The 25,844-nt window shown below is 44.8% G+C and overlaps 1 protein-coding gene across 5 annotated transcripts in view; it reads right to left on the reverse strand.

Moving 5' to 3' along the window:
- Positions 1-25,844, reverse strand: part of AMOT (angiomotin) — a 71,610-nt gene that overhangs the window by 36,545 nt on the left and 9,221 nt on the right. For 2 of the 5 annotated variants that reach the window (XM_039364396.1, XM_039364391.1), the window contains exons 1-3: positions 23,004-23,140; positions 3,465-3,604; positions 1,843-2,735 (exon numbers count right to left, since the gene is read on the reverse strand). In XM_039364396.1, the coding sequence (XP_039220330.1) occupies positions 1,843-2,678 (836 nt within the window). In that variant the 5' untranslated portion in view covers positions 2,679-2,735; positions 3,465-3,604; positions 23,004-23,140. Of the gene's footprint in view, positions 1-1,842; positions 2,736-3,464; positions 3,605-19,171; positions 19,259-19,700; positions 19,840-23,003; positions 23,141-23,877; positions 24,086-25,844 lie in introns of those variants that run through there. The other 3 variants (XM_039364393.1, XM_039364395.1, XM_039364394.1) reach the window with 3 other exon arrangements.

The raw sequence follows: 25,844 nt of genomic DNA on the forward strand, positions 1-25,844 counted from the left end.
AGTGTGAAAAATGGTCGTAAGTCATTTCAGTGCAATTGCATCTTTGAACAGGTTTTTTGGGGGGTCATCAAGTTTTTGACACCTTGTTAGGTGGTACTCAAATACTGCCATATCCTAAAAGTGGTACAATCGGTAAAAAGGTTGAAAAGCCCTGGTCTAATCTCTTCTTAAAAACCGCTAGCTTTGGAGCACTTACAACTTCTGGAGGCAAGTGTTCCATTGATTAATTGATCTAACAGTCAAGGAATTTCCCCTTAATTCTAGATTGGTTCTCTCCTTAATTTGTTTTCATCCATTGCTTCTTGTCCTGTCTTCAGCTGCTTTGGAGAATAGGTTGACACCCCTCCCCCTTCATGGTGGCAACCCCTGAGATATTGGAGCACTGCTATCATGTCACCCCTCGCCCTTCTCTTCTCTTTAGACTAGACATCCCCATATCAGCAAAACGTTCTTCATATGTTTTAGCCTCCAGTCCCCTAATCATCTTTGTTGCTCTTCTCTGCACTCTTTTTCAGAGTCTCAACATCTTTTTTTATATCATGGCAATCAAAAATGGATGCAATATTCCAAGTGTGGTCTTACCAAGGGATTATAAAGTGGTATTAACACTTCACATGATCTTGATGTGCTACTAACTTTACTCTGCTCAGATCCATCCATCCATCCATCCCTTGACTTTTATAAACTTTGCTTACTGGGCTGTTTCAAACTGTAAAAAGCAAAAGGGTTGACTGCTGAGCCCAGCACAATACAGTCCGCTGAAAAAGGCTCAGCAAATAAAATTAGGTTCTGAGTGAAAACTTTGAGAATGGCAGCTCTATTGTTCACTTGACCAGATGCTCCAAATTGCCCGCAAAGACTTCTTCGAAAGACATCTGCCAAAGCCTCTCACAATGCACTATAACCTGCCTATTCTGGCATTCTTCCCTAGTTGTTCAGAGAGATCAACGACCTTTTTCATGATATTTACAAACTGAGCATCTGAACCCAAGCTGGGCAATGATTCAGAGAAGCAAAGCATCCATTACCCAAATATTGGGGCACTGAACAGACAGTGGCTCAATTGCTAATTCACACAATTTTCTTGCCAGGGAATTAAAAAAATAAAACAAAGAATCTCTGAAAAACCAAAACCTTTGGCATTGGTGTGACTAACGTATATTTCCTGTCATCTGAAGGAAACACAGCCCCTCCTACCTGGATCATCAAATTGTTCAGGGAAAAGGGCCAAATTAGCCTGACTTTCCACCCTCTGCAAACTAAAGCAAGCCACTCTCTACAACCCGCCTTAAATGTTCTGAAGAGGACCCTCTGCTGGTTCCCTTAGAATGCAAAGCAAATTTATTTTAAGCAAGAAGTTGGGGGTGCACTAATATTTTTTAAAAAATACTTATGGTCTCTTGAGGGCAGGTATGATAAAGATTGGGAAGCAGGAAGGGACTCAAGTATCTCAAATCTTTGCCTCTCCTGAATCCGTAATATCCCTGGTTCCAGAGTTGGCCCTGAATCCCACAGCTCAAAATGAGCACTTTCAGGCTGAACTTCAGCGGTGTCATATTTTCAGTTGTGGGAGTCAAGGAAAAGGTGAAAAGTTGGAAGGCCAAATGTGGTACAGTGCTGTTGACATGCAACAAAAGCATACACACACACCCCATTTGAGAGAATGCTCCAGAGAAGATGAGCCTCCAATCCCCTGATCCAACACTAGCATCCTGGTGCCCAATTGTAAGAAGCCCAAATCCCACTCAAGAACACCTGATAACAGAAAGGACAAAATGGCATCCAAGTGGCAGCTTCCTAAACCTTAGTGCTTTAGGACCACAAGGAGGCTGAACTGCTTACCGGAATGAGCCGTATTCAGGGGGATGCTGGTACCTCATTGTGGGCCCATCAGAGCGTCCTTGCTGGGGCAGGCGGTAGTCACTATAGAAATGCCCAGGATCCAGGGGCTTACCGCTCATGGACGGGCTGGACACATTCTTGTATGGGTATTCGGGAGGAGGCCCCCTGTGCTCCAACCCTTTCACCCCGGGCTGCGGAGGGCCTGCCCCAGAAGTCCTGTAGAAGTCATTAGTCTGCTGGGAGGAGAGAGGGGAGAGCGGGGCGCTGGTGACGGGGGCATGGGCCTTCACGCCGCTGGTGGCCAGGGACAGCTGCATCAACCGCTCACTCAGGGAGCGGACGTGTCCCTGCTTGAGATCCTTCAGTCCTTCATCCTGGTGGACCTTCCCTGGGCTCAGCCGCTGCACCGTGGGGCGCCCTTCGGTCCTCATCTTCTGGTTGGAGACGCCGGTGACATAAAATGCGGCTCCAACACTAGCATGTGGTTGACCCCTGAAGTACTGAGACTGAACTTTGGCTTCTTCGTAGGTCGGGAGGTCCTCACCTGTTTGGAGCCTTGGCGAGAGCTGCTTCTCCATGATACTGTTGTCCATTTGAATCTCCTGGCCCTGGGGCTCCTGACGAGCAACATGGGTCCCAGTGGGGTGGTCCTGGTTGCTCAGCCCTTCGTTGGGAGCCCCGGGGCCCCCACTGCTGGCAAAAGGCAGGGTGCTGCCTGTGGCCTGCTGGTGCAAAGCAAAGAGACTGCGACTCTCGTTGGGATTCCCATATCGGAGCTGCTCCTGCAGCAAACGCTGTAAAACTGTCGTTGAGGTTTGCTCTTCTGAATTCCTCATCTCCACTGCGATCCCTCCTGGGTGGAATGCAAAAGGCGGGCCGTGGCGGCCCTGGGCCTGGAGGGGGAGAGAAAGGAGGATTACTGGAGGAGCTAATGAGAAGGGCAGGGGGGAAGAAAGACAGAGAGAAAACTTTAAAGTTAGAAGAGATAAATAAAATAAATAAGTAAAATTAGGAAGGCCCTCTCATGAAAGGTGAGTTTCCATGGACTTTTGTAAAGTCCCCACCTTCCATGGGGAAATGTCTTGAGGCAAGGACCACACTTAAAAATTTCTTTCTGAGGAGCACAGGGACACAATAGGTGACGACGCATCACTGCAGCAAAAAGGTCTGAGATGTAACCTCAGTTGGGAGAAGAGTTTAAAGGACAAATGGCTGCCCTAACTTAAAGGCCTAATTTTGCCCTGCCTTTGACTTTCAAGACCAAAAGTATCGGGCTGAAAAGGTTGGTGCTCTCCATCCAGAGGTGATCTCTGGGCTTCAAAAACAAGCTGATGGTTGGATAAAGCATCTGGGATGCCCATTCTCCAACTCTAGATGAGTTGGTGTGCAGCTCCCAGACTTCCTACTCCATAGGCTCGCGCACTGTGCTGGAGGGAGTAAAATGTATGAGAAGAAAGTTTCTCAAGTCACCATTTGTGGAAGGAACTTTTTGTAGTTGCTCAACAGTTAAGGCTTTCATTTACACAATCTCGTCCCAAAATATGGATATGTGTAAAGTATGGTGGGCAGTTGCCATGGATGGAAAAGGGCAAACAATCTCTGAAGGCAAAAACACCACTTACTTGTATTGGTGGACTCAGAAGCCGTTCTGAAACATGAGGAGAAGCTGGCCCTTTTTGGCAAAGCAGGAATAGGGATATATATATTCACAATCCTGTTTTGATTGGAGTTACTCAATTAATTCTTCCCTCTTTAGAAAGATCTGAAAACAGGAAAAGGTGAAAATTAAAATTCTATATATAAATGTATGTGTGTATGTGTGTGTGCTTGTATATCCCCAATAACAAGTTTCTTTTCTTAATTTTGAGCAAAAAGCTGGCTATGTTGTGCCTTGGGACACCACAAGGCACAACATTTATTAAATCTTTAATATCTGAGAAATATCCTTTTATTTCAATACACAAACACACACACCCACACACACAATTATGGAATCTTCCAAAGTTTTAGTGTTCTTGCCTGAGAATTTTCAGAGTCTCTAGTAAAAGCATCAAAGGTCTTAGAGGTGAAATGGATGCCATTTTTTATCATATTTTTATTGACTACCTCTGCAAAAGTTTTCAGACTTGGATCTACCTCTTAAGAATCTGAGATACCCAGATTAGAAAGAATTCTAGGAACAGGCAATAATACAGATGAGACTAGCAAGCATAATGTACTGAGAGAGACTGTAAGGAATAATATCTGCTGAAAGGGAAATATTCACAATATTTCTAATATGCAAAGAGTCAATACTGTGTGAAGCAGTGACTGTAATAATTAGAGTACCAAGACATGAAGATCCAGGTTAAAATCCATGTGCACGCCTGATGTCTCGAGAGTCACTTGAGAGTAATTAATTCCTTTTTTAATAAATATATTTTGAAGTGTTAATGAACATGCAAAACTGGAGAAATGAGGAAACATGTCTCCTTAATTCCTTGAATTAATAAATTTAACAACAAAAAAACTCAAGCCAATGTAATGTTTAAAATATGCACACACTGGTTTGAATTAGAGACTAAAAACCATATAAACAACCATGTTTATGGCTCGGTATTTTCAGTGGTTTACTGTAAAGTAGAGAAAGTAGATTTAAATGGATTGAAGACCTGAAACTCTGCATTTAAGCAAAATTATAGCTGTTGGTTGAGTTGGGTGAATTAGGAGAATAGTGAATAAAGTTGTGGAATGTTTTTAGAAAGCAGCAAAGAGATGTAGTGATAACAATGGACATTTTATCTAGACTAGAGAGCTTAACTATGATTAAAACTATATACAAATGACTGTAGAATTCATGTGACCAAAGATAGGAGGACAATGAGAGATAACTCATATCTTTTTTCTGACTGGTTCCTAAGAGAGCTACTAAAGGACATCCACACGTCCAGCCTTCCTCCTCAAAGGGCTAGGAAAGGACAGGAATGGTAGCGTAGTTGGGTCCAGACATCACAAAATTGAGAAAAATGTTTTTAAAAACACAGCAAAGTAGAAGCTAAGCCACCACTCTCCCCCCTCCCCCCCTCCAATACTCTACAATTCCTGAAAATTATTCCTAGGACTTGTCCTAATCAGAAACACTAAAACAATAGCAAAAGGAGTAAAAAGTATGAAAAAGAGGAGATAAAAAAATCCAACTGAAACATGAGGATAAAAAGTTTAACATATCAGAAGATAATTTGCTTGTAAGACAGCTAGAAATATTGAAGACGGCAGCAGGATCAGCTTAGCAAACAGCCAAGAAAGGTCTTCAGAAAGGAAGGTCCGTGACTGAAAGCAAGCTGCCTCAGAATACTTGAAATGAAAGCTCAAACATTGGTGGCTTTAAAAATACTTATTCAGAATCTGAAAAGGAGTGATCAGGTTCCCATGGAGAGTCAGCTTGCTTCTATCCTAATCCACAACTAATGAGGATTCCCTACTCTTCATTTTGCCCTAGAAGATCCAGCAGTATATTGAGATTGCGGTTGTTTCAACAAGACAGGCCATACTCCACATAACTATCTGCAGCATTCTGGATCTGCTGAAGAGTCCTCAGAATTTCCTCTGATGTATCGGTAGCATCTGTCATCTTTGTTGGTCAATGATTGACATCTGTCATCCTAGCCAGATCTGAATTTAGGCAAACCCTTGTCTAACCCTTGCCACCATACTGACATCTACAGTTCATGATCCCTATTTCTAAAACCTACATATTCTAGGGCGGTGTTTCTCAACCATGGCAATTTTAAGAAGTGTGGACTTCAACTCCCAGAATTCCACCAGATAGCAAGAATTCCCCAACTTTGTGGAATTTTGGGAGTTGAAGTTCATACCTTTTAAAGTTGCTAAGGCTGAGAAACACTATTCTAGGGAAATGGAAACAAACCCAAGGCAGACTGAGTCTGTATTGTGAAACCGCTAATTCTATTAACAAGTGGGTCTCTGTTTTTAATTAAATGGAGCTTCATTTTGTTTCAAAGTTCTAGTCAAATTTAGAATAGAATAGAGCTGGAAGGAACCTTGGAGGTCTTTTAGTCCAGCCCCCTGCTCAAGCAGGAGAACCTAGACCATCTCAGACAAGGGTCTGTCCAGTCTCTTCTTAAAAACTTCCAGTGATGGAGCCCCCACGATTTCTGAAGGCAAGCTGTTCCACTGGTTAATTGCCCTCCCTGTTAGGAACTTAATTCCAGGCTGCTTCTATATTTGATCAGTTTCCAACCATTGTTTCTTGTCGCCCCCTTCTTTTTTGTGACAGCCCCTCAAATACTGGAATACTATTATGTCACCCGTTTCTTCTTTTCTTTAGACTAGCCAAATTCAAATCCTGCAGCCGTTCTTCATATGTTTTAGTCCAAGCACTTGGATCATCTTAGTTGCTCTTCGCTGAACTTTTTCCAAGGTCTCAACATTTGTTTTGTAGTATGGTGACCAAAACTGGCTGCAGTATTCCAGTGTGGTCTTACTAGGGTTTTATGAAGTGGTACTAATACTTCATGTGATCTTGATTTTATGCCTCTGTTTATAAAACTCAGGATTGTATTAGCTTTTTTGGCTGCTGCTACACACTGCTGGCTCATAGTCAAGTGATCGTCCATCAGGACTCCAAAGTCCCTCTCACAGTTATTGTTTGTGAACCAGGTCTCACCCAATCTGTACTTATATCATTGGTTTTTCCTGCCTAAATGTAAAACTTTGCTTTTCTTCACATTAAAACTCATTTTGTTGGATAGGGCCCATTTTTCCAGTTTGTCAATACCTTTTTGGATCCTGAGTGTCTTCTGGGGTGTTGGCTATTCCTGCCAGTTTAGTGTCATCTGCAAATTTGATGAGTTCCCAACCCTTCTATTCCCTCATCTAAGTCATTGATGAAGATATTGAAGAGTCCTGGGCCTAAGATGGAGCCTTGTGGTACCCCACTGCTTACTTCTCTCCATGTGGATGTACACCATTGAGGACTACTTGCTGAGTATGGTTTGCTAGCCAGCTACAGATCCATCTGGTGGTGATGTTGTCTATTCCACCTTCTTCTAGCTTACCAAATAAATCAACAGCTTCTCAGAAACTGGATAGAAAAGAAAGTCTGTTCTTTTCATTAGATGATTTTGGGCAATCAGTCTCTTTTGACCCTACCTACCTCAGAGTTGTTGTTGCTGTAGGGAAAAACAGTAGAAGAGGAAATAATACATATATGTGACCTTGAACTCCTAATGAAAGGCATGGTGTAAGTCTAATAAAGAAATGCACTAGGTAATTTCTCTAAGCGGTTTAGCAGCAGTTAAATAGCTCAAGAGATTGACTGGACCTTTTGGCATATCATACTGAAGAGCCATGTTGCCAAACAGAAATCTCACAATAATAAAGATCCAGAATAGAAGTTCCTGTCAGAATCCAATTATATTTCATCTCTAGTTATCAACTATAGAAAACCCCATTTCTGCCTTCCCTGGATTCTGCCATACGATGAAGGGAAGAGGGTGAACAAAGGGGCTTTATAGCCCTCACTTCCTTCAGTATACTTCAAAGCGACTGAATGTGGGTATCGCCAAAAGGACTAACCATAAGAATGGGGCTATTACCTTTCATGTAGTTCTCTCTGAAGTCTCCATCCAGCCGGCAGTAAGGAAAAGGGGGTGGGAGTGTAATGCCTGAGACTGTCGCTGGAAGAAGGGGGTGATTGGGTGGGGCTACTGGGGAACCCCTTAAAACCTTGAATGGGAGAGCTTGGATCCCAAGTCCTGTCTAGAACACCTGCAACCATTTTCTCTTAATAAAGGATGCCTGTTGGAAGAATTATTCCAAGAGTTCTGTCTTCTTAAGATACAAAGTGGGGTGGGTCCTTACAGTTCCCTTCACTTGATGGTAAGGTCCTTTGAACTAACTATGGTTTCCAAGTCAACACAAATGCTGGAAAATACTCCGCAGACTAGTCTCAACATGTTAATGGTCCTTCTTTCCGTGTCATGGGTCAATCCTGGACCATGAGATTGTTCAGTATCATTGAGTGAAAACATGATTGTAGCAAAACAAGTCATAGTTCTTTGTGGTCACCCACACAATGGAACTGGACTGATCACATGCTCTAGCATGAGCTTGTCTGACTTCAACTCAAGTGATTATCTAAGTCATAATCACTCCTATACTTTTGACTCTCCAAAAGTGGGAGGGTTGCTTAGGTAGGACCACATTAACTGTCAGGGTCATGTTTCTATTCTAACACTAGACTGAAGCTTCAACCAAAATTGCTTATGAAGGGGAAAAGAACATTTACAAGACCTTCAGGAAATCATGAAGATAGCAGCAAAGTTCTGAAGAGAGCCATTCAGATATTATCTCTTATCAGTGTCAAAATGTAGGATATACAATTAGAAGTGAAAACAAAATAAAATTGATCTAAATGTCATAACAAGCTTCTGACTACAAATCACATCATTCCAATTCAGCACAAATAAATATTGGGGAATGAAATTGCTTGCATAGTTTTATGGGTGAGACATTTTATTTTGTATTGGAAAATTATTACTTGTGTATTCCGACTTGGTTTCATTCTTGACCGTGATGATACTTTGTAACTAATAAACGTGTTCTTTGAGGAATTTGCAAGCCTCGGAGTTCTGCTTTATTTGTCTTTGTCTGTCGGAACCATGACATATATGTTTTAAAGATTTGCAACATTGGGGAACTACCAGAGGACTGGAAAAGAGCTGACGTGGTTCTCAGCTTCAAAAACGGGGGGAAAAAATGGATCCAGGAACCTACAGACCAATCAGCCTGTCATCAATACCTGGAAAGATCCTGGGAAAGGTAATAAAGTAAAACTTAGAAACAAGAAAAGCTGCAAAAACCTAGAAACAAGAAAAGCTAATGGGGTTGTCAAAAACAGATCGTGCCAAACAACCTTATTGCCTTTTTTGAAAAAGTGACTAAATTAGCAGGCTAGCTAAATGCTGTGGAGATAGTATACCTGGACTTCAATAAGGAATCTGACAAAGTAGAGCACAGCTTACGTCTTGGTAAAATAGAGTAATGTGGGATAGACAGCATCACCACCGGATGGATTCATAACTGGCTGACAAACCACACTCAATGTGTAGTCCTCAATGGAACTACATCGACATGGAGGGAAGCATGAATGGGATACTCCAAGGTTGTCTTAGGTCCTATACTTTTCAACATCTTCATAAACTATTTACGTGAAGGGACAGAAAGGGAACTCATCAAATCAGAAGATGACACCAAACTGGAGGGAATAACCACCACTTGAGGAGACAGGCTCAAGATCCAGAGGATCTGGACAGACTTGAACACTGGGCCCAAGAAGATGCAGTTCATGGTGCGAAAAGTAAGATCCTAAACTTACACAAGAAAAACCATATTCATAGGTATATAATAGGTGATAGCAGCTGCCAAAAAAGCCAATGCAGTCCTACACTGCATCAACACAGGTCATGTGAAGTGTTAGTACTGCTTTATAATACCTTGATAACACTTGGTATTTTGGTCCTCAAAATACAAAAAAGATGTTGAGACTTTAGAAAGTGCAGAGAAGAAGCACAAAGATGATCAGGGAGCTGGAGGTTAAAGCATATGACGAACGGTTGTAGGAACTGGGTCTGTCTAGTCTAACGAAGAGAAGGATGAGGGATGACATAATAGCAGTCTTCCAATACTTGAGGGACTGTCACACAGAAGAGGGAAGCAACCTATTCTTCAAAACACCTGAGGGTAAGGCAAGACATAATGGATAGAAACTTAACAAGGAGAGATCCAACCTATAATTAGGGAGAAATTTCCTGTCAGTGAGAACAATTAACTAGTAGACCAACTTGCCTCCAGAAATTGTGGATGCTCTATTGCCGGAGGTTTTTAAGAAGAGATTGGACAGGCATTTGTCCGCAGTGGTGTAGGGTTTCCTCCTTGTGCAGGGGGTTGGATTAGAAGATCACCAAGGTCTTTTACAACTCTCTTATTCTGGGTTTTCTCCCCCTTGTTTCCTACATTTTGTAAGGTTATTTCCCAATTGAGGCCCTCACATAGCAAGAGCACTTAGACTTATATACCGCTTCAGTGTTCTACAGCCCTCTCTAAGCAGTTTACAGAGTCAGCATGTTGCTCCCCCAACAATCTGGGTCCTCATTTTACCGACCTCTGAAGGATGGAAGGCTGAGTCAACCTTGAGCCGCCAAGAATTAAGCTGTCAAACTGCAGCAGCTGGCAGTCAGCAGAAATAGTCTGCAGTACTGCATTCTAACCATTGCACTACCACAGCTCACATGCTTCAAAAAGCTTCTGTTTTTTTAAATGAGACCATCCATTTCATCCTGCTAACTTGCCTTTGTCCACACCAATGGAAAGAACCTCAGAATTGTTTTGATGTGAGATCAGCTGTATCTCCTGATTATCTACAGCTTTGGGACCACGGTGGCTCATGTGGTTGGGATGCTGAATCAGAAGACCATTGAGAGGTTGACAGCTCGGCAGTTCAAAACCCAAGGGTCAGTGCCACGTGATGGCATGAGCTCCATCAATTTGTCCCAGCTCCTACCAATTTAACAGTTTGAAAGCCTACACTGCAAATAGATAAATAGGTACCACTTCAGTGAGAAAATAACAGCAATATGAAAGGAGCCCCCTTGGGCATCTGCTGGGCAATGGTGATGTCACTGGCTAATCCTTTCAACCCAGAAGCACAACACAAATGTAATATTAACTGCAGTTTGCTCTTCTATTTGGCAATCTGCCAAATGCAGAACTTGCCTTGGCAATTCTACAGTTGACCTCGATGTCAATTGTCACTGCACGGGAGAGGGTACTACCAAGATACGTAAATTGGTCCACTGCTTGCAGCTTTTGTCCCTTTAATGTGATGGTAGGCTCTTGATATTGGGCTTTTGGAGCTGGCTGGTACATCACTTCAGTTTTCTTCGTGTTGATGAAGAGGCCAAAGTTGTCACAAGCGGCTGTGAATTTATCCATGCTGGCTTGCATTTCCTGCTCCGATCCTGCATTAAGGGCATAGTCATCAGCAAAGAGGAGATCTCATAGCACAGTCTCCTTTACCTTGGTGACAACCTGAAGTCTTCGCAGGTTGAACAGTTTCCCATCGGTTCTGTACCTCAGATTAACTCCCACTGAGCTGTTCTGAAAGGCGTCTGACAGCATGGCTGAGAACATCATGCTGAACAGGGTTGGTGCCAGCACGCAGCCTTGCTTAACGCCATTAGTAACAGGGAAGGCCTCTGAGGCTCCACCGTTACTCAGAACACGAGCCGCCATGCCATCATGGAACTGTCGTACCATCAGAATAAACCTGTCAGGGCACCCAAACTTCGACATAATGCGCCATAGTCCTTCATGACTAACTGTGTCAAAAGCCTGGGTGAGATCCACGAAGGTGGTGTATAGTTCACAATTCTGCTCCTGACATTTCTCCTGGAGCTGTCGAGCTGCAAATATCATGTCCACTGTGCCACGCTCTTTGCGGAAACCGCACTATGTCTCAGGTAATATACCGTTCCAGATGGTCAATCAGGTGATTTAGCAACACTCGTGCAAAGATCTTGCCTGCAACAGAGAGAAGTGATATTCCTCTATAATTATCGCAGACTTGTTGATTTCCTTTCCTCTTGTAGAGGTGCACAATGGAAGCATCTTTCAGTTCCTGAGGAATGGAACCTTGTTTCCAGAAAGATCGAAACAACTGGGTAAGTTTTTCAACAACACAGCACCGCCAGCCTTATAGACTTCCGCTGGGATTGCGTCAGATCCTGGTGCCTTACCACTGGAACATTGATTGATGGCCTGTGAGGTTTCAGCCTCTGATGGTAGGGCATCCAGACTATAGTTCATATCTACCTGGGGTATCCTGTCAATCGCCTCATTATTGATGGTGGATGGGCGGTTCAGCACAGAGTGGAAATGCTCGGCCCAACGCTGTAAAATCAGGGTCTTCTCAGTGATAAGAGTTGCACCACTCGAATCCAGTAAAGGAGAGCTTCCTAAGGGCTGAGGTCCATACAGGGATCTAAGGGCTTCATAGAATCGTTTGGCATCGTTTCTATCAGCAAACTTCTGGATTTCATCTGCTTTGGCACTCAGCCAGGAGTCCTGCATTTTGCGGAGCTTGCTCTGTAAATCCTGCGAGTGTTTATAAAAGCATTTTTCTTTGCCATTGACAACGGGTCGTTCTGATGAGCGCGGTAGAGATGGTGTTTTTCAGCAAGCGAGGCCTTAATCTCTTCATCATTTTCATCAAACCAGTCCTGCTGCTTCCTATATGAGGGTCCAAGAACCTTAAGTGCAGAAGAGCGCAAGATGTCCCGGAAACATTCCCAGTCCTTCTCAGCATTTTCCTGTATTTGCAGCTCCAGGAATTGATTGTCAAGATCTTTTACTAATGAAGCTACTACGTCGGGGTTTTCCAGTGTACTGACGTTGATCTTTTTCATCACAACTCTGCTTCCCTGTGGACGATTCTTTGGCTTGATATGAATATTTAACTTGGAAATGATGAGTCTATGGTCAGTCCAGCAGTCAGCACTTGGCATAGCCTTAGTTACTCTTACATCTTGCATGTCTTTCCTCCGCATAATGACATAATCAATGAGATGCCAGTGTCTGGAGCGTGGATGCATCCAGGACGTCTTTTTACGAGTGGGTAGGCGAAAGATGGTATTAGTAATAACCAGATCATGAGCAGCACATGTCTTCAATAGCAACAGGCCATTGCTATTACACATGCCAATTCCATTTTTACCAATAACTCCATCTCAGGTAGAGTGATCGGACCCCACTCTCGCGTTGAAATCACCAAGTAAAATCAGCCTATCGGTGCGCTTCACAGATGAAAGTAGGGCATCAAGATCTTCATAAAACTTGTCCTTTACTTCATCTGGATTTGTCATTGTGGGTGCGTAGGCACTGATCAGTGTGGCTTGTTTTCCACTTAGTAATGGGAGATGCAGTGTCATGAGTTGATCATTCACACCCTTAGGAAGACTGGCAAGTTGGCGAACAAGATTTTACAGAACAGATCGCATACATACAATTTTAAGACTGAATTTTTTCCACTCTATTTCAAGCATCTTCTATATCTTTCCTTATAATTTCTTTCCATGTATCCTGTCTTCTAATACTTCTTCATACGAGACTTATACTTTCTTTTCATGCAATGATCTTCCCTCAACTTTCATTTTCCTTTTTTATGTGTATCTCCCCAACATTCACACTCAATTCTATCAAAATTATCTCCCACATTCAGACTCTCATCATTCCTTGTAGCTCTTTCATCATAAATAGCCCACTCAACCACTCTTTTAATTTTATATTCATTACCTTGTCATATGAATATTTATGCTTAAACCTCATTATTTGAAACAAACATATTTTCTAAACAGATACTCAATCTCAATCACTATTCTCCTTCCCTCTTGGGTCTTCAAATGGCCCAGCTGTATTTTCTTGTTTCATTGCCATTCATCTATTCATGTCACCCAGAAAAATATTTCCCCCCCTCTAGTTCAGATCATTTTGAAATGTTGCACAATTCTCCCAGAAGCATTTTCCCCTCTGTTATCATTTATTGCAATGTAAGATGCAACTATCGCCACCCTATGAATTTCTACACTGATATACACGCAGAAGTAATCTCGCCTTTTAAGGCCAAATGCTCCTCCTGCACCACCACCTATTATGATTGAAGGGGAACAGCACTTTGAAATCAAGGAAAGGGGCTACCCAATACTTAGTGGCCTGGAAAGATCTTCTAGCCTCCAAAAATGAGTGGGTACATAAAAAGCATGTTAGGGCCCCTAGATTACTTAAACAGTTTTATGCTCATTACCTAGATAAACCTAATTAACCTGTTATTCCTTTTCACTTTTGTTTTGCGTTTGTCTCGGCAGGCAGATTTTCCTTCTATTAAGGGGGGCAGCATGTCAAAAACCCCTTAGATTCTTCTTTTGGGGCTCTGCCATTCTGGTGGGAGGGGGGAGGTTTTCTCTGCTGGGACAAGAGCTTGTGGATGTACTTCCTCTGCTTTGTTCCTCTTCAACTTTGATGTATCTCCTTGGATGTGAAGAGTAGAATGGAGTGTGCCAGGGGCCATCTGCCTTATCTCCAGACTGTGAAGCACCTGGGAACCTTCTCTTGTCAGCTCTGGTTCCCATAACAACTTCGCACCTATGGATTGGCTAGGAGTGATTGGACAGTTGGGCTCTGGGGTGGGGGTTTTGAAATGACTGTTTTAATGTAGCAATTTATGCAGGAAACCTTTAAATCTTGCTTTGCTCTCTTGCTATCACTATCTCTCAATAAAAGTTCCTTTTGAAACACTTTTGGAAAGTGAAAAGACCAATAACACAACCATCTTCAATTAAGCAAACACTGTAGTTGGAAGGGCAAAAGGTTGTGCCAGGTGGCCTCGGCATTCTGTGCTTCTCATCTTACATGTGGCTTCCCCTTTCTTTCCCAATTTCTCTGTTTCTCTGCCAACTATGATTCAGATGAAAATACAGGTGTGGCACCAGCAGGTGCATGGATGGAGGCCAGATTTTACATCCTCATTCCATTCCTTCTCTTTTGCTGATTTCTCATTAACTTGAAATAAGCAGTGCAACAACTGGCAATAAGATCTTGACTTTCAACTGTTAACAGACATATCATTCCAAAACCAAGTGATCATTTGTAGATATTTAATCCATAACTGAAGAGTTCCTTATTGTTAAAGATCAAACTTTGCACTACCTTGATGACTAGAATGCTACTAAGGTGTTTTCTAAGCCATCTAAGGATATGAGAGCTGGAACAGCCAAAATGCTTTAAAGTTGGCCTGATCCAGCTTGAAATTTCTATGACATTATTGGATGCTGTTATAATGAGCCACATTTTAGCCCAACTTCCAAAAAGTGGTGTGCTGGAAATACAGGCATTGTTCCCCATGTAGAGTCCAATCCTAATGTATGGATACCTAGGATTAAAAGAATTTGTTCACAAGGAAGTTGGCATTGGATATGCAAGTGTAACAAAACAGTTGATAAAAATGCTTTTTCTGGAAATCCCAGACAGAAATACAGGGACAAAACACTTCAACAGAGCAAAGTCTTGCCCCAGTGTGACCCAAAGTCTCCCCAAAAGGAATAACAAGAGCATTGCCATTTAATGTTTAGACTCTTCTTCTATTTTGTTCTTTAGCATTTTAGGTCCTGATGTTAGCAGCTACATCCCACAAGCATCCCAAGAATGCATTGGCGTCATTTTCCTTTCTTCCAGTGGTTTGGCCATTCCTTTGCTAATTTAGACCAGACCTGTGTGCTGGACGACCATTAATGAAAACCATATGAGATCTCCTCTAACCTTCCAGCACTCCAAACTACCCTCCAAATTCATCAAGAAGAACAGAAAGGTTTTCAGCAAAGACTCTGATCGTTCTCATTGGCGTAAAAAGTGCTTAAAAAGTGTTAAGCTGCATGGAGAGATCAAATGACACCCATTCTAGCCAGGCATTTATTTGCTGTGGGTTTTTCCTTCCCTGGATGAACTTCAGCCACTGACATGGTTCCTATGATTACCATTAAAAGGCTGCTTTACAGATTTCAGAATTTCTGACCTAAAATATTTTAGACAAGTATTTAGAGTCAGTTGAGATTGAGCCTGTACACAATACCACAATAAATACAATTTACAACCACAATTGAGCCCAAAATTTCCACTGCTAAGTGAGACAGGTGTTGTGAGTTTTGCCCATTTACATCCTTTCTTGCCTCAGTTGTTAAGTGAATCACACACAAGTCGTTAATAACATGGCTGTTAAGGGAATCTCACTTCCCCATTGACTTTGCCTGTCAGTTTGCAAAAGGTGATCACATGACCCCAGGACAACACAACCATCATAGATAGGAATCAGTTGTCAAGCACCCAAATTTTGATCATGTGACCCTGGAGATGCTGCAACCGTTGTATGAAAAAATGGTCCTAAGCACTTTTTTCAGTGTCACGGGCAATGTCAAATAGTCATTACACAAAACGTGGTTAAGTATTTGAGCTGCTCCAGTGCAGAAGGGGCTCTCATCATTGGATCCATACAGAAGCTGTAATGGAGATTCTTGGACATGTGGACCCAGGTCACTTATTATTATGTTGTGTGAATCCAACCAATTGCATCTCATTTAATACATCACGATCAAGCAAGTTCTGGCTTGGATGAATTTGTTTGAAGCACAAATCCAGATTTCTGCCTCCAAGGAACCCCACTGGTGAAATTGGTAGGACTTTTATTCATGAATTCAATCAACAAAGTTATATCTCACCATTCTTCTAAGAGCTTAAGACAGCTTACAGGTGAAATACGAAAAATTAGAATATTGTGCAAAAGTTCATTTATTTCAGTAATGCTACTTAAAAGGTGAACCTAATATATGAGATAGACTTATTACATGCAAAGCAAGATAGTTCAAACCGTGATGTGTCATAATTGTGATGATTATGGCTTACAGCTCATGAAAACCCCAAATCCACAATCTCAGAAAATTAGAATATTACATGCAATCAATAAAACAAGGATTGTACATAGAACAATATCGGACCTCTGAAAAGTATAAGCATGCATATGTACTCAGTACTTAGTTTGGGCCCCTTTTGCAGCAATTACTGCCTCAATGCAGCGTGGCATGGAAGCTGTCAGCCTGTGGCACTGCTGAGTGTTATGGAAGACCAGGATGCTTCAATAGCAGCCTTCAGCTCTTCTGCATTTTTCGGTCTCATGTCTCTCATCTTTCTCTTGGCAATGCCCCATAGATTCTCTATGGGGTTCAGGTCAGGCGAGTTTGCTGCCAATCAAGCACAGGAACCCTTTGCAGGTGTTATGGCTTAATTAGCTGATTAGAGTGGGACACTTTGAGCCTAGAATATTGAACCTTTACACAATATTCTAATTTTCTGAGATTGTGGATTTGGGGTTTTCATGAGCTGCAAGCCATAATCATCTCAATTATGACACATCACGGTTTGAACTATCTTGCTTTGCATGTATTGAGTATCTCATATATTAGTTTCACCTTTTAAGTTGCATTACTGAAATAAATGAACTTTTGCACGATATTCTAATTTTTCGAGTTTCACCTGTATGTAAGGGTGTAGGTATATACATATGTATATAGCATGTTTATGTGTTACATATGTGTACACATTTGAGAATTTCATTTTTACTGTGTGCCAGTGTGCCCACAGTAAAAAATGGCAATAAAGGTTATCTATCTATCTATCTATCTATCTATCTATCTATCTATCTATCTATCTATCTATCTATCTATCTTTCTATTTCAGTGGGTTTTTATTTCAATTTCAGCAATTCTGAGATGCACAAGAATTCTGCGAGTTGAAGTCAACTCATCTTAAAGTTGCTGAGGTTGAAAAACACCCTTCTAGGTGGAGCTCTATTTATCCTGTAAGAAACCTGGGAATTAAATTATGCTGAAACAAGGTCTCGCCTAGGATCACTCGTTTCTGAAAAGGAAATATCCCAAAACTCAAGGGCTGCATTTTACTTTACTTTAGGGTTCCAAAGCATATTATTCTGACTTGGTGATTTAGCCCCCCTTTTTACTGTTTTAATCAAAATATGTAGGCTACATCTACAACAGAACTGGCCTGACTATTTGAAATTTTATTTTGTTATTTTTAAAGTAAAATGATTTAGAGTATCAAAAGCTGTCATTTTGCAACCAGCCTTTGATGACAGGGGCTACTGGCCCCCACCGGATGGTCTGTGGAGCCTGATGCACTCAACCCACTCCCAATCTCCCTCTGTTTTTCCTGCAACCATTTTGCAGAAAACTGTTGGAGGCAGAGTGGCTATGTGCCTCTCAGCAAGGAAGAAATCTTGCCAGTTGAAGAGGGTTTTGCGCACACACACACACACACACACACACACACAGTTGTAATAAAACAGAGGAAGACTGATACAAACTCAATGTAAATAAACAGAGGAAGTTACCCTTGGAACACTAAAGAGAAAACTCCCAAACACCCTCGCAATTTTGAAGAGTGAGTTAGTTGTCAATAATCACAACTCTTCTCTTTGGTCCAACAGGCCAGTCCCAGCCATATGCCCCAGGCCACGAAACAGGATGCAACCACTGCAGTGGGACTTCTTGCATGGAAAGAGCTCAGGAGCTCCTCTCTGTGCTGGGATAAGCAGATGTTTTTGCTATCCCTGGTTCTGGTTTCTTTTTGAACTGGGTGACCAGAAACAAAATTGAGGAGCCTCTGGCCCAGGAACCCCCAACCCTGAGGGATTACTGCTGGCCTTGGGGCCTTTGATGGTCCAAAAGATCCATCTTGTCATTGACTTTTTAATATATAAATAAAACCATTGGCTAAGACCGTGTTTTCCTTGATACATTACAAGATAGGGGTGACAAACACTACTAACTTGGATAGCTTTAAAAGAGGACTAGATCAGTTCAGGCAAGATGGTTATATCAAGAACTTTTAGTCTCAAATGCACAATGGGCACTTATTTAATACTTGAGCTTCAATTCATCTAATCATAACAACTCTGAGCAGTTTAAAAATACCCCAACATAGTAATTTGGGGGAAAACACAACCAAGTAGTTTTTAAAAAGCCGGGGACACATCCTCTATATTAGCGGGGTCCAGGGACCGGTTCCCTGGAGACAGGTTTTTCTGTGGACCAGATGGGGCGTGGTTTTGTGGGTTGCCTGTATCCTGTGGATGGGGCTTTACTCGTTTGCGTGGCCTGGTTTCTGGCATGACACGGCCCGGTGCCGGTCCACGAATGGAGGTTGGAGAACTCTGGTCTATATGAGCCTACTTCAGCTGAAAGGTCTTCAAGGGAGACTTGACTTGCTTCTGCTGGGCATGCATTTGGGAAAAACACTGGAGGCCTTTTCTGGTCTTGGTGGCTGATCTGGAATCCATGATAAGATGGGCCAGGATGACTTCATCTTATAGCCTGATCATCAGTGGTCAGAGAAATACCCTGGCTTTATGCTTCATCCTAAGCTATGATTTTAAACTATAACTTAGCTTTCCTTGACCATGAAGTTCAGACTAAAACATAACAGCAATCTATAAAGTTGGATTCGTACAGCTAAAGTTACCGGTAGCTAAAAGCAATAAACCATGTTACATTTAAAACTTAACTTCTATGATTCACTCAGTCCTGTCTGATGAAGGCATTTTTTTTCCTGAATTAGGTTTAGTATGGCAAGTGTTCTTGTTTCTTAATGAATTTTTTAAAAAATTATTAGCACTCATTTAGCCACTTTTAATGTTTTAAAGCAATCTTACCACTTTATCCGAATTGTACTTGTATTGTTAACTGCCTTGAGTAGAATTTGGATGGATCAAGGCACACATCCTGCCCCAGGAGCAAGGCTGGAAGACAGAAGGGAAAAGGCAGGGAAGAGAAGGGAGTGCTACAACTGCTGCATCCATCCTATAAACTATAGAAGCAGCTTTCTGTTCTGCTACTTCATAATGCATGCTTTTATTAGAGTTCAATTTTCCCTTAAGGAAAAATTGCAGTATGACAACTTGGAAAACTGGCTTTTTAAAAGTCAGTTATTAAGTGCAAAAACAGCCTGGAATCAAATTTGGCTTTTGCAGATTATGAAGACACATCTATGGTGTTTTTCTTGGTGAGAAAACTGAAATGATCTGCTCTTCCTTTCTCCTGGGATATTTTTTTGGCTTCTCAGTTTAGCCCACAGCCCTGGGGCTCTTCAATGGCCTCTTTCTCCACTAGTTATGAAGTTCAACCTGCTCAGAGTGTGCACTGATGATCCCCTTTCTGATAAGCCATTAGTCTTTTTCTCACCTGGGAAGAAATGTTGTGCTTCGTAATCTGGAGACAATCAGGGATTAAGGCACGCAGGCATTCACATGAGCTGCCTAGGGCTAGTTCCACCCTCTCCTCTTTGTGGTCCATGGCCATCATTTCAACAGAACCTGGAAGGGCCTCTGCTGGGCCATGAACAGGAGTCTGGATCCCTGCAGGAAGCAAAGCATCCACCTTCCCAAGTGACTGGGCCACCAAAGACTTCCACATGTTTTAATCAAACCATCTTTGTTAATGTGACACAAGGGGGAAATCTATGATGAGAACTTTGCCAAGTTTAATTTAATAAAGAATAAATATAAAAGAAATTATGACAATTCTTTTCTGACCTATCCTCTACTTTTTGAAGGGTGGCTCATGCCAGAGTACTCAAAAACCTAGTCTGGCTCTAAAGGCAATAGCTGTCTGTAATCCTAGCTAAATGGCACCTAAACAGGCAAAGAGTAACAAATGATGTCACAGGAATGACTTTTTAAAAAGGGATTATTTTTGCTTTAGTTTTTGAGGGTTCTAAACCAGGTTAACATATACTGCCTTTCTTTAGTGGTTGTTCACCAAAGAAAAATGGAGGGACAACACGTGTGATCATCTCTATTTCTTGTCCAATGCCCTCTGATATCAATGGCCTAATTTCTGGGAAGGAGTGGCAGAAAATAATTTAGACAGCACTTGTGCGGCCACAGGATGCCAACCTTCTATAAGTGAAGAGGCCTGGAAAAGATTCAGCAAGTGCAACATCCAGGTTTTCCATTATTGATGACATGCATTTAACTCACACCAGAATCTGCAGAAGAAACACAGAACTGTACTAGACCCAAGTAATTTTCTGTTTTAGCAATAATAGCATCAAAAAAAGGCCTCCTTTGGATTTCTCCCAAATGCAGTGATGCAATCCTTGAACAGAATTCAGGTAAGGCTAATTCCCCGTACCTATGCTTGTCATTGATCAGCAGCTAGTTTCTCCATTAAGTTCCTGGAGCTGGAAAAGGAATTTCAAGGTAGGAGAAAGCCACCCAATTCTCTAAACCAGTGGTTCCCAACCTTTTCTATACCCTGCACTCCTAGAATGCTTCTGATATATTCTCGCACCCCTTACAAAAGTTCGAAATAATGACAACGAATTATGCATATACACTATAATTTTGAAAACCCAAGTTTTCACACCCCCTGGAATATCATCTCGCACCCCTGGTTGGGAACCCCTGCTCTAAACCATCTTTGTGGATTTGGAATGGCCTCAGGGCAGTTTCTTTGTTTTAAGGGTAGAAAGGAAATGAAGCTTACTAAATAAAACCCAGCTTCACTCAAGAATGAGATTGGAGTCAATAGCAGCGTCACTTGCCAGAGAGAGAAAATAAGAGTAGCTGCTCTGTACCTTAAACAGAGTACTTTGAATCCTGGGAATGAGTAGCTCCTCATTTGCTAATTGAGAACAAAAAATACAACTAATTGATCATACAGAACAAGCAACAGATCACAGATATGCAGATTGCAAAGCTTTTTTTTTAATCCACTTGCAAAACTGGAATATCTTCCCATTTTTAGGCAGTATTATATACTACCCTCGTCTTTACTTACAAAGGTGCAAATGTACTTGAACCCTCTGAATTATTTTAAACAGAACTGTGACCATCCCCAGGAGGAACCTTTCACACCTATTATCCTGTTAGATGACTAATATCGTAAGTGTACTTTGTAACATCGAAAAACTGTATAGTGAGTAAAAACTTTCTACAGCACATATTTTTTCTATGCTGACTCAATGAGCATCAATGAGATGTGAGTGGAGATTTGCAACAGGAGGTAATAGAGATTATGGGAATTCAAGTCCAGCAGTACAAACGTCAAGGCCACCGTCCTAAGGAAAGCCAGCTAAAATGGCACCAGTCACCAGTCTTTTCTTAAGAAGTACTTTTGTTAAATACTAATTATTTTTACCAAAAAGCTGCTGCTCAATGAACTTGGTGGCTTATTTTTAATCATTTATAACAAATCCTTGGCACGATTCATTGTTGCAAGCTAGCATTCTGCCAATAAACTTCTCCAAACAATGGCTTTTCCACTGCAGTCGCAACAAAGGTTTGTGTTAGAAGCATTTGCTGGTGTGGCAAAAGACCAATGGCTTAGATTCCCCATCGGAGCCACCACTCTGCATGCCAGCACAGCACAGACGGGGCCTTGCCCGCTGGACCAACCTTTCCAGGCCTGTCCGAGCCAAAATTCAAGGAAGGCCCTGCTGGAAAGAGCCAGACGGGTGTCACACCCTGCCGTGTGCATTCAGAAGCCACTTGGGGGGGGGGAGCACCTGCCCCACCGCATTCTTCTTCCCCCTGCCCTGCCTCCCAGCCTGGGAATAACCCAAGATGGAGCCTCCAGATGCATCCGGGAGGAAGGACACAAGACGCCTCCAAGGACCGTCCACCGCCGGCATCTGATGGCCGCTGGGACGTTGGTGCCCCCGACACAGGCTCCGGAGCGCCTCGCTCCCAAAGAGCGCGCGGGGCATCCAGAGGTTCCCCGCTTAGGTCAAGCTGAAAGCTCATTCCTTAGAACAGAGTCACGGAGCGGAAGGGGTCGCGTAGGTCCCTTCGCTCCGGGCACTTTGGTCCAGGCGCCCAAGATGGCTCCTGAGGCCAGAAGCCAGGCTCGCGGGAGCCAAGCACCGTCCTCCGGGCCCTCAACCGCCCGAGGGCCGAGGCCACCCGGCAGATTTCCCCCGGCCCTGAAAGGCACAAAGGGGGTCCCCGGCCCTTCTCCTCTCGGGCGGCGGAGCAGAAATCCACGTCAACGGCCGACTCCCTCGCCTGGGATCGCCCCGCACCAAGCCTGCCTGCCGGGCGCAACGGTGGCACCGGCGGCCGCGCTGAGCCAGCCCCGAACAAAGCGCGACCGCTTCAGGTGCGCCCAGCCGGCCCAGCGCCGGCGGAGAAAAGCCCCCGGAGGGATGCCGCTCGCCTCGCAGCGCCGGCCGCTTCCCGAGGCGGAGGGGGTCCGGGCGGAACCGGGAGGGAGACCTTCGGGAAGACACGAAGCCGGCGGCCCTCCCCGCCCGGAGGAAGGCAGCAGTCAGGCGGGGGGGGAGCAACAAAACCCCCTCCAGGCCGATCGCGCCGCCGAGCTCCGTCCCTCGCCTCGCTGGGCAGCGTCGGAGCCCCTTGCAAAAGCTCCCGGGCTGCTCGTTCGGGAGGGGGAGTCCGCCTCGAACCGGCACCCCGCCCGCCAGGCGGGGAGCCGAAGCTGCGGAGGGCGCATCCGACCCGCCCTGCCCCGAGCGAGGCTTACCGGGGACGCCCGGGACGGCGGGCGGAGGGAGTCGGCGCTCCTGCGGCCGGGACCAAAGCGGGCGGTTCAGCGGGAGCGCGGCAACGAAGCCGCCGCCGCCGCCACTGGCGCCGCGCCCGGCCGAGAGTCCATGGCCGCCTCTGCAGGAGGCTCGGCCGCCCGGTGCCGTGGCCCGGCGGCGGCGGGCGGGGCAGCACGGCTGGGCAGCGGCGAGAAGGTGGCCAAGCCCGCCGCCCCGGAGTGAAGCTTCCCCCGCTCGCAGCGCCAGCGGGGCGGGCAGGAAAAGATGCCCAGAGCCACACGCTGCCCGCTCACTGGCCCGCGCCCGCCCCGTCGCGGACGGCGGTTGGCCGGCCCGCCTGCCAGTCCCGCCCGTTGAGAAAGGGGGGGGGCACCAGACAAGGGGCCTTTGTCACCGACGGGGAAGAGCGCCGGCCCGGGCCCCGGGCGCCCCCCGCAGGCGACGGACGGCGGCGCCCGGCATGGTCGGCGAGCGGGCGGGCACCGGAGGAAAAACCGAAGCGCCCCTTCCGTCGGCCCGCTGCCCCGTTGTCCCCGGGCCCGTCGGGTTTGCTGCGCCCGACACCCCCCCCCCCACGGCCCCTGCAAAAAGGCCGCTGAAACGCCCAAAGGTGGTGCGGATGGGCGCCTCGGGTCAAAGCGCCGGGCAGCTGGGAGCTGCGGCAGGACCAGACCAAGCTCAGCTGCTTAGCCCCCGTCCCCTTCCCTCCAAGCCCCGCTCTGCGGGGGGAGGGGGGAGGCAGCCCTCTCCGTCGGAGCCTGGAAACAAGGGCTGGCCCGAAGGCCTGAGGAGGCCGGGGAGAAGCCTCAAGACGCCTGTCCCAAATCTCTGCAGGAGTCCCCAGCCTCTTACCTCACTGGGAACCAGATTCGCCCTCTCTCTGAGATGCCTTCAGGACTTGTCATCCCCCAACAGCCAAAGCAGGCCTATTCCCCACCTGAGGAGCCAGTTTCTTTGCACCGAGTCGAAGAAGGCTTTGCAAGGCAAGCTGGATGGGGAGCAACTGAAACTCTGCCCCGCTTTCTAGCCCCTCCTCACAGCCCCCCTGCAACAAAGCAAAGGGTGGAAAGAGCGGAGAGATCCCTCGGAGGCCAGGCCCTCCCAGCCGAAGAAGCAGAGGCCACAATTAGAACGTTTCCCCAGAAAGGGACGAGTTTCCTTCTTGCAAACATCATCCCTTCCGGACATTTTGATCCAAGAACATGCATGCAGGCCTACATTTAAAGCAACAAAAATGGCTGAGGACGGGCCTGTTACTGGAGCTCATTAGCTCTGCTGAACTGTGATTTTTAAAACTTTTTAAAACTTGTGAAATATTCCACAATAACCATGGTAGATGAACTGGAGTGGCCAGGATAAGGATAAAACAGAATCAGGGGACCCCAAATACATCTTCTTAACCATATTTTAGATCAAATAATTTTTCAAAATAGTTGCATATTTTCAAATTTCCAGCCTTTCTGCATCAGGGTGGACAGTAAGCTGAAAAGGGGGAGGGGAAAAAACCCATCATCTTCCAGCAGTCCCTTGACCTAGGACAGAAAGACAGCAGGGAGGCTTCAGGTGTGCAAATGGCCTCTTGAAAGGCTGTCACAGGGCAGGGGTTAAATTTCATGTCCGTACGTAGAAATGTAGCAGCAGAGAGACCTCTATATTCCACGTACGGAAGAATTTTCGGGTTATAAGAGCCATTTAAAGCATGGAACAGCCTACCTCCTGGAGTGGTGGAGGTCCCATCACCAGAGGGTTTCAAAGAAGATTGGAAAGACATTGGTGTGGAATGATTCAGGGATTCCTCACTGGGAGGTGTTGGGCTACTTGACCTTTAGTGTTCCTTTCAGCCCTATGATTTCTGATTTATGACATTCCAGCTTCCCAAATCAGAAACATTTCCTATCCTATCTGTCAGGATCTCCATCGTTGGCCTGGCGCCTTGCTGGTGCCCTGCCATCAAAGGGGAAGGGAGGGGGGAGGCATATGGTGCAATCCACACCATTGTGCCTAATGGTGGGAAATGGGGAGGGGGAGCTGACATATGAAGAAGACCACAGCTGTTCCTACTGGTTACGCTGGGCATCTTCAAGGCCGCTTGCCCTGGTGTGAAATTCCAGCAGCCTAAACAACCCACATCTCGGTTATCCCGGATTGGGTGGCAACGGACCAGACATTGAAGGGTGGGATGGGGAATGTTGGGTTTGGCTCTTTGTATTGGTGAGCAGGAACTTCAGTTCCCGCCTCACCTTCCTGCAACCAACATCTTTAGTAAAAAGTTCTGTTCACTTTAATCAACTGGAATCTGCTTTCCTGAAATGATTGTCTTGGGGTAGGTCTGACATTAGGCGGAAACTACAATTTTGGTCAACGCGGAGAGGACATGACCTCTACTGTGGGGCCTGCATACAATGTCAACTCAAGGGAGCGATCAAGAAGAAGTGAAGCCTGGGGAGAGGCATCTATGAGACCCCCCTCTGGGAGGACTGCATCTCTCGGATTGGCTGGAGGACGATGTCCCGCTGAAACCCAGGTGGTCCCTAGGGGTCAGAAGAAAAGAGTGGGAAGAGAAACCCAGGGGATGACATTAACCCATAGGGGCAGGGCAGCTGCTGACACAGAAATCAAGCGGAGCTGGAAGGACTGGAGGAAGAAAGTGATTAGTGTGAAGAAAGCGACTGGGCAGACAGGCCATAAAGTTCATGTGGGGGACCTTCGAGAACCTCAAAGCACACAAAACCCTGGCTCAAATAGGCAACCTAATGTGCACCCACCCCCCACCACAGCTGGCAACGGAACGTCCATTCCACTGTGATGGCCACCACCCT

Source organism: Crotalus tigris, unplaced genomic scaffold, assembly GCF_016545835.1.
Source record: "Crotalus tigris isolate CLP2741 ecotype Arizona unplaced genomic scaffold, ASM1654583v1 scf7180000019754.1282937, whole genome shotgun sequence".
NCBI classification, from domain to species: domain Eukaryota; kingdom Metazoa; phylum Chordata; class Lepidosauria; order Squamata; family Viperidae; genus Crotalus; species Crotalus tigris.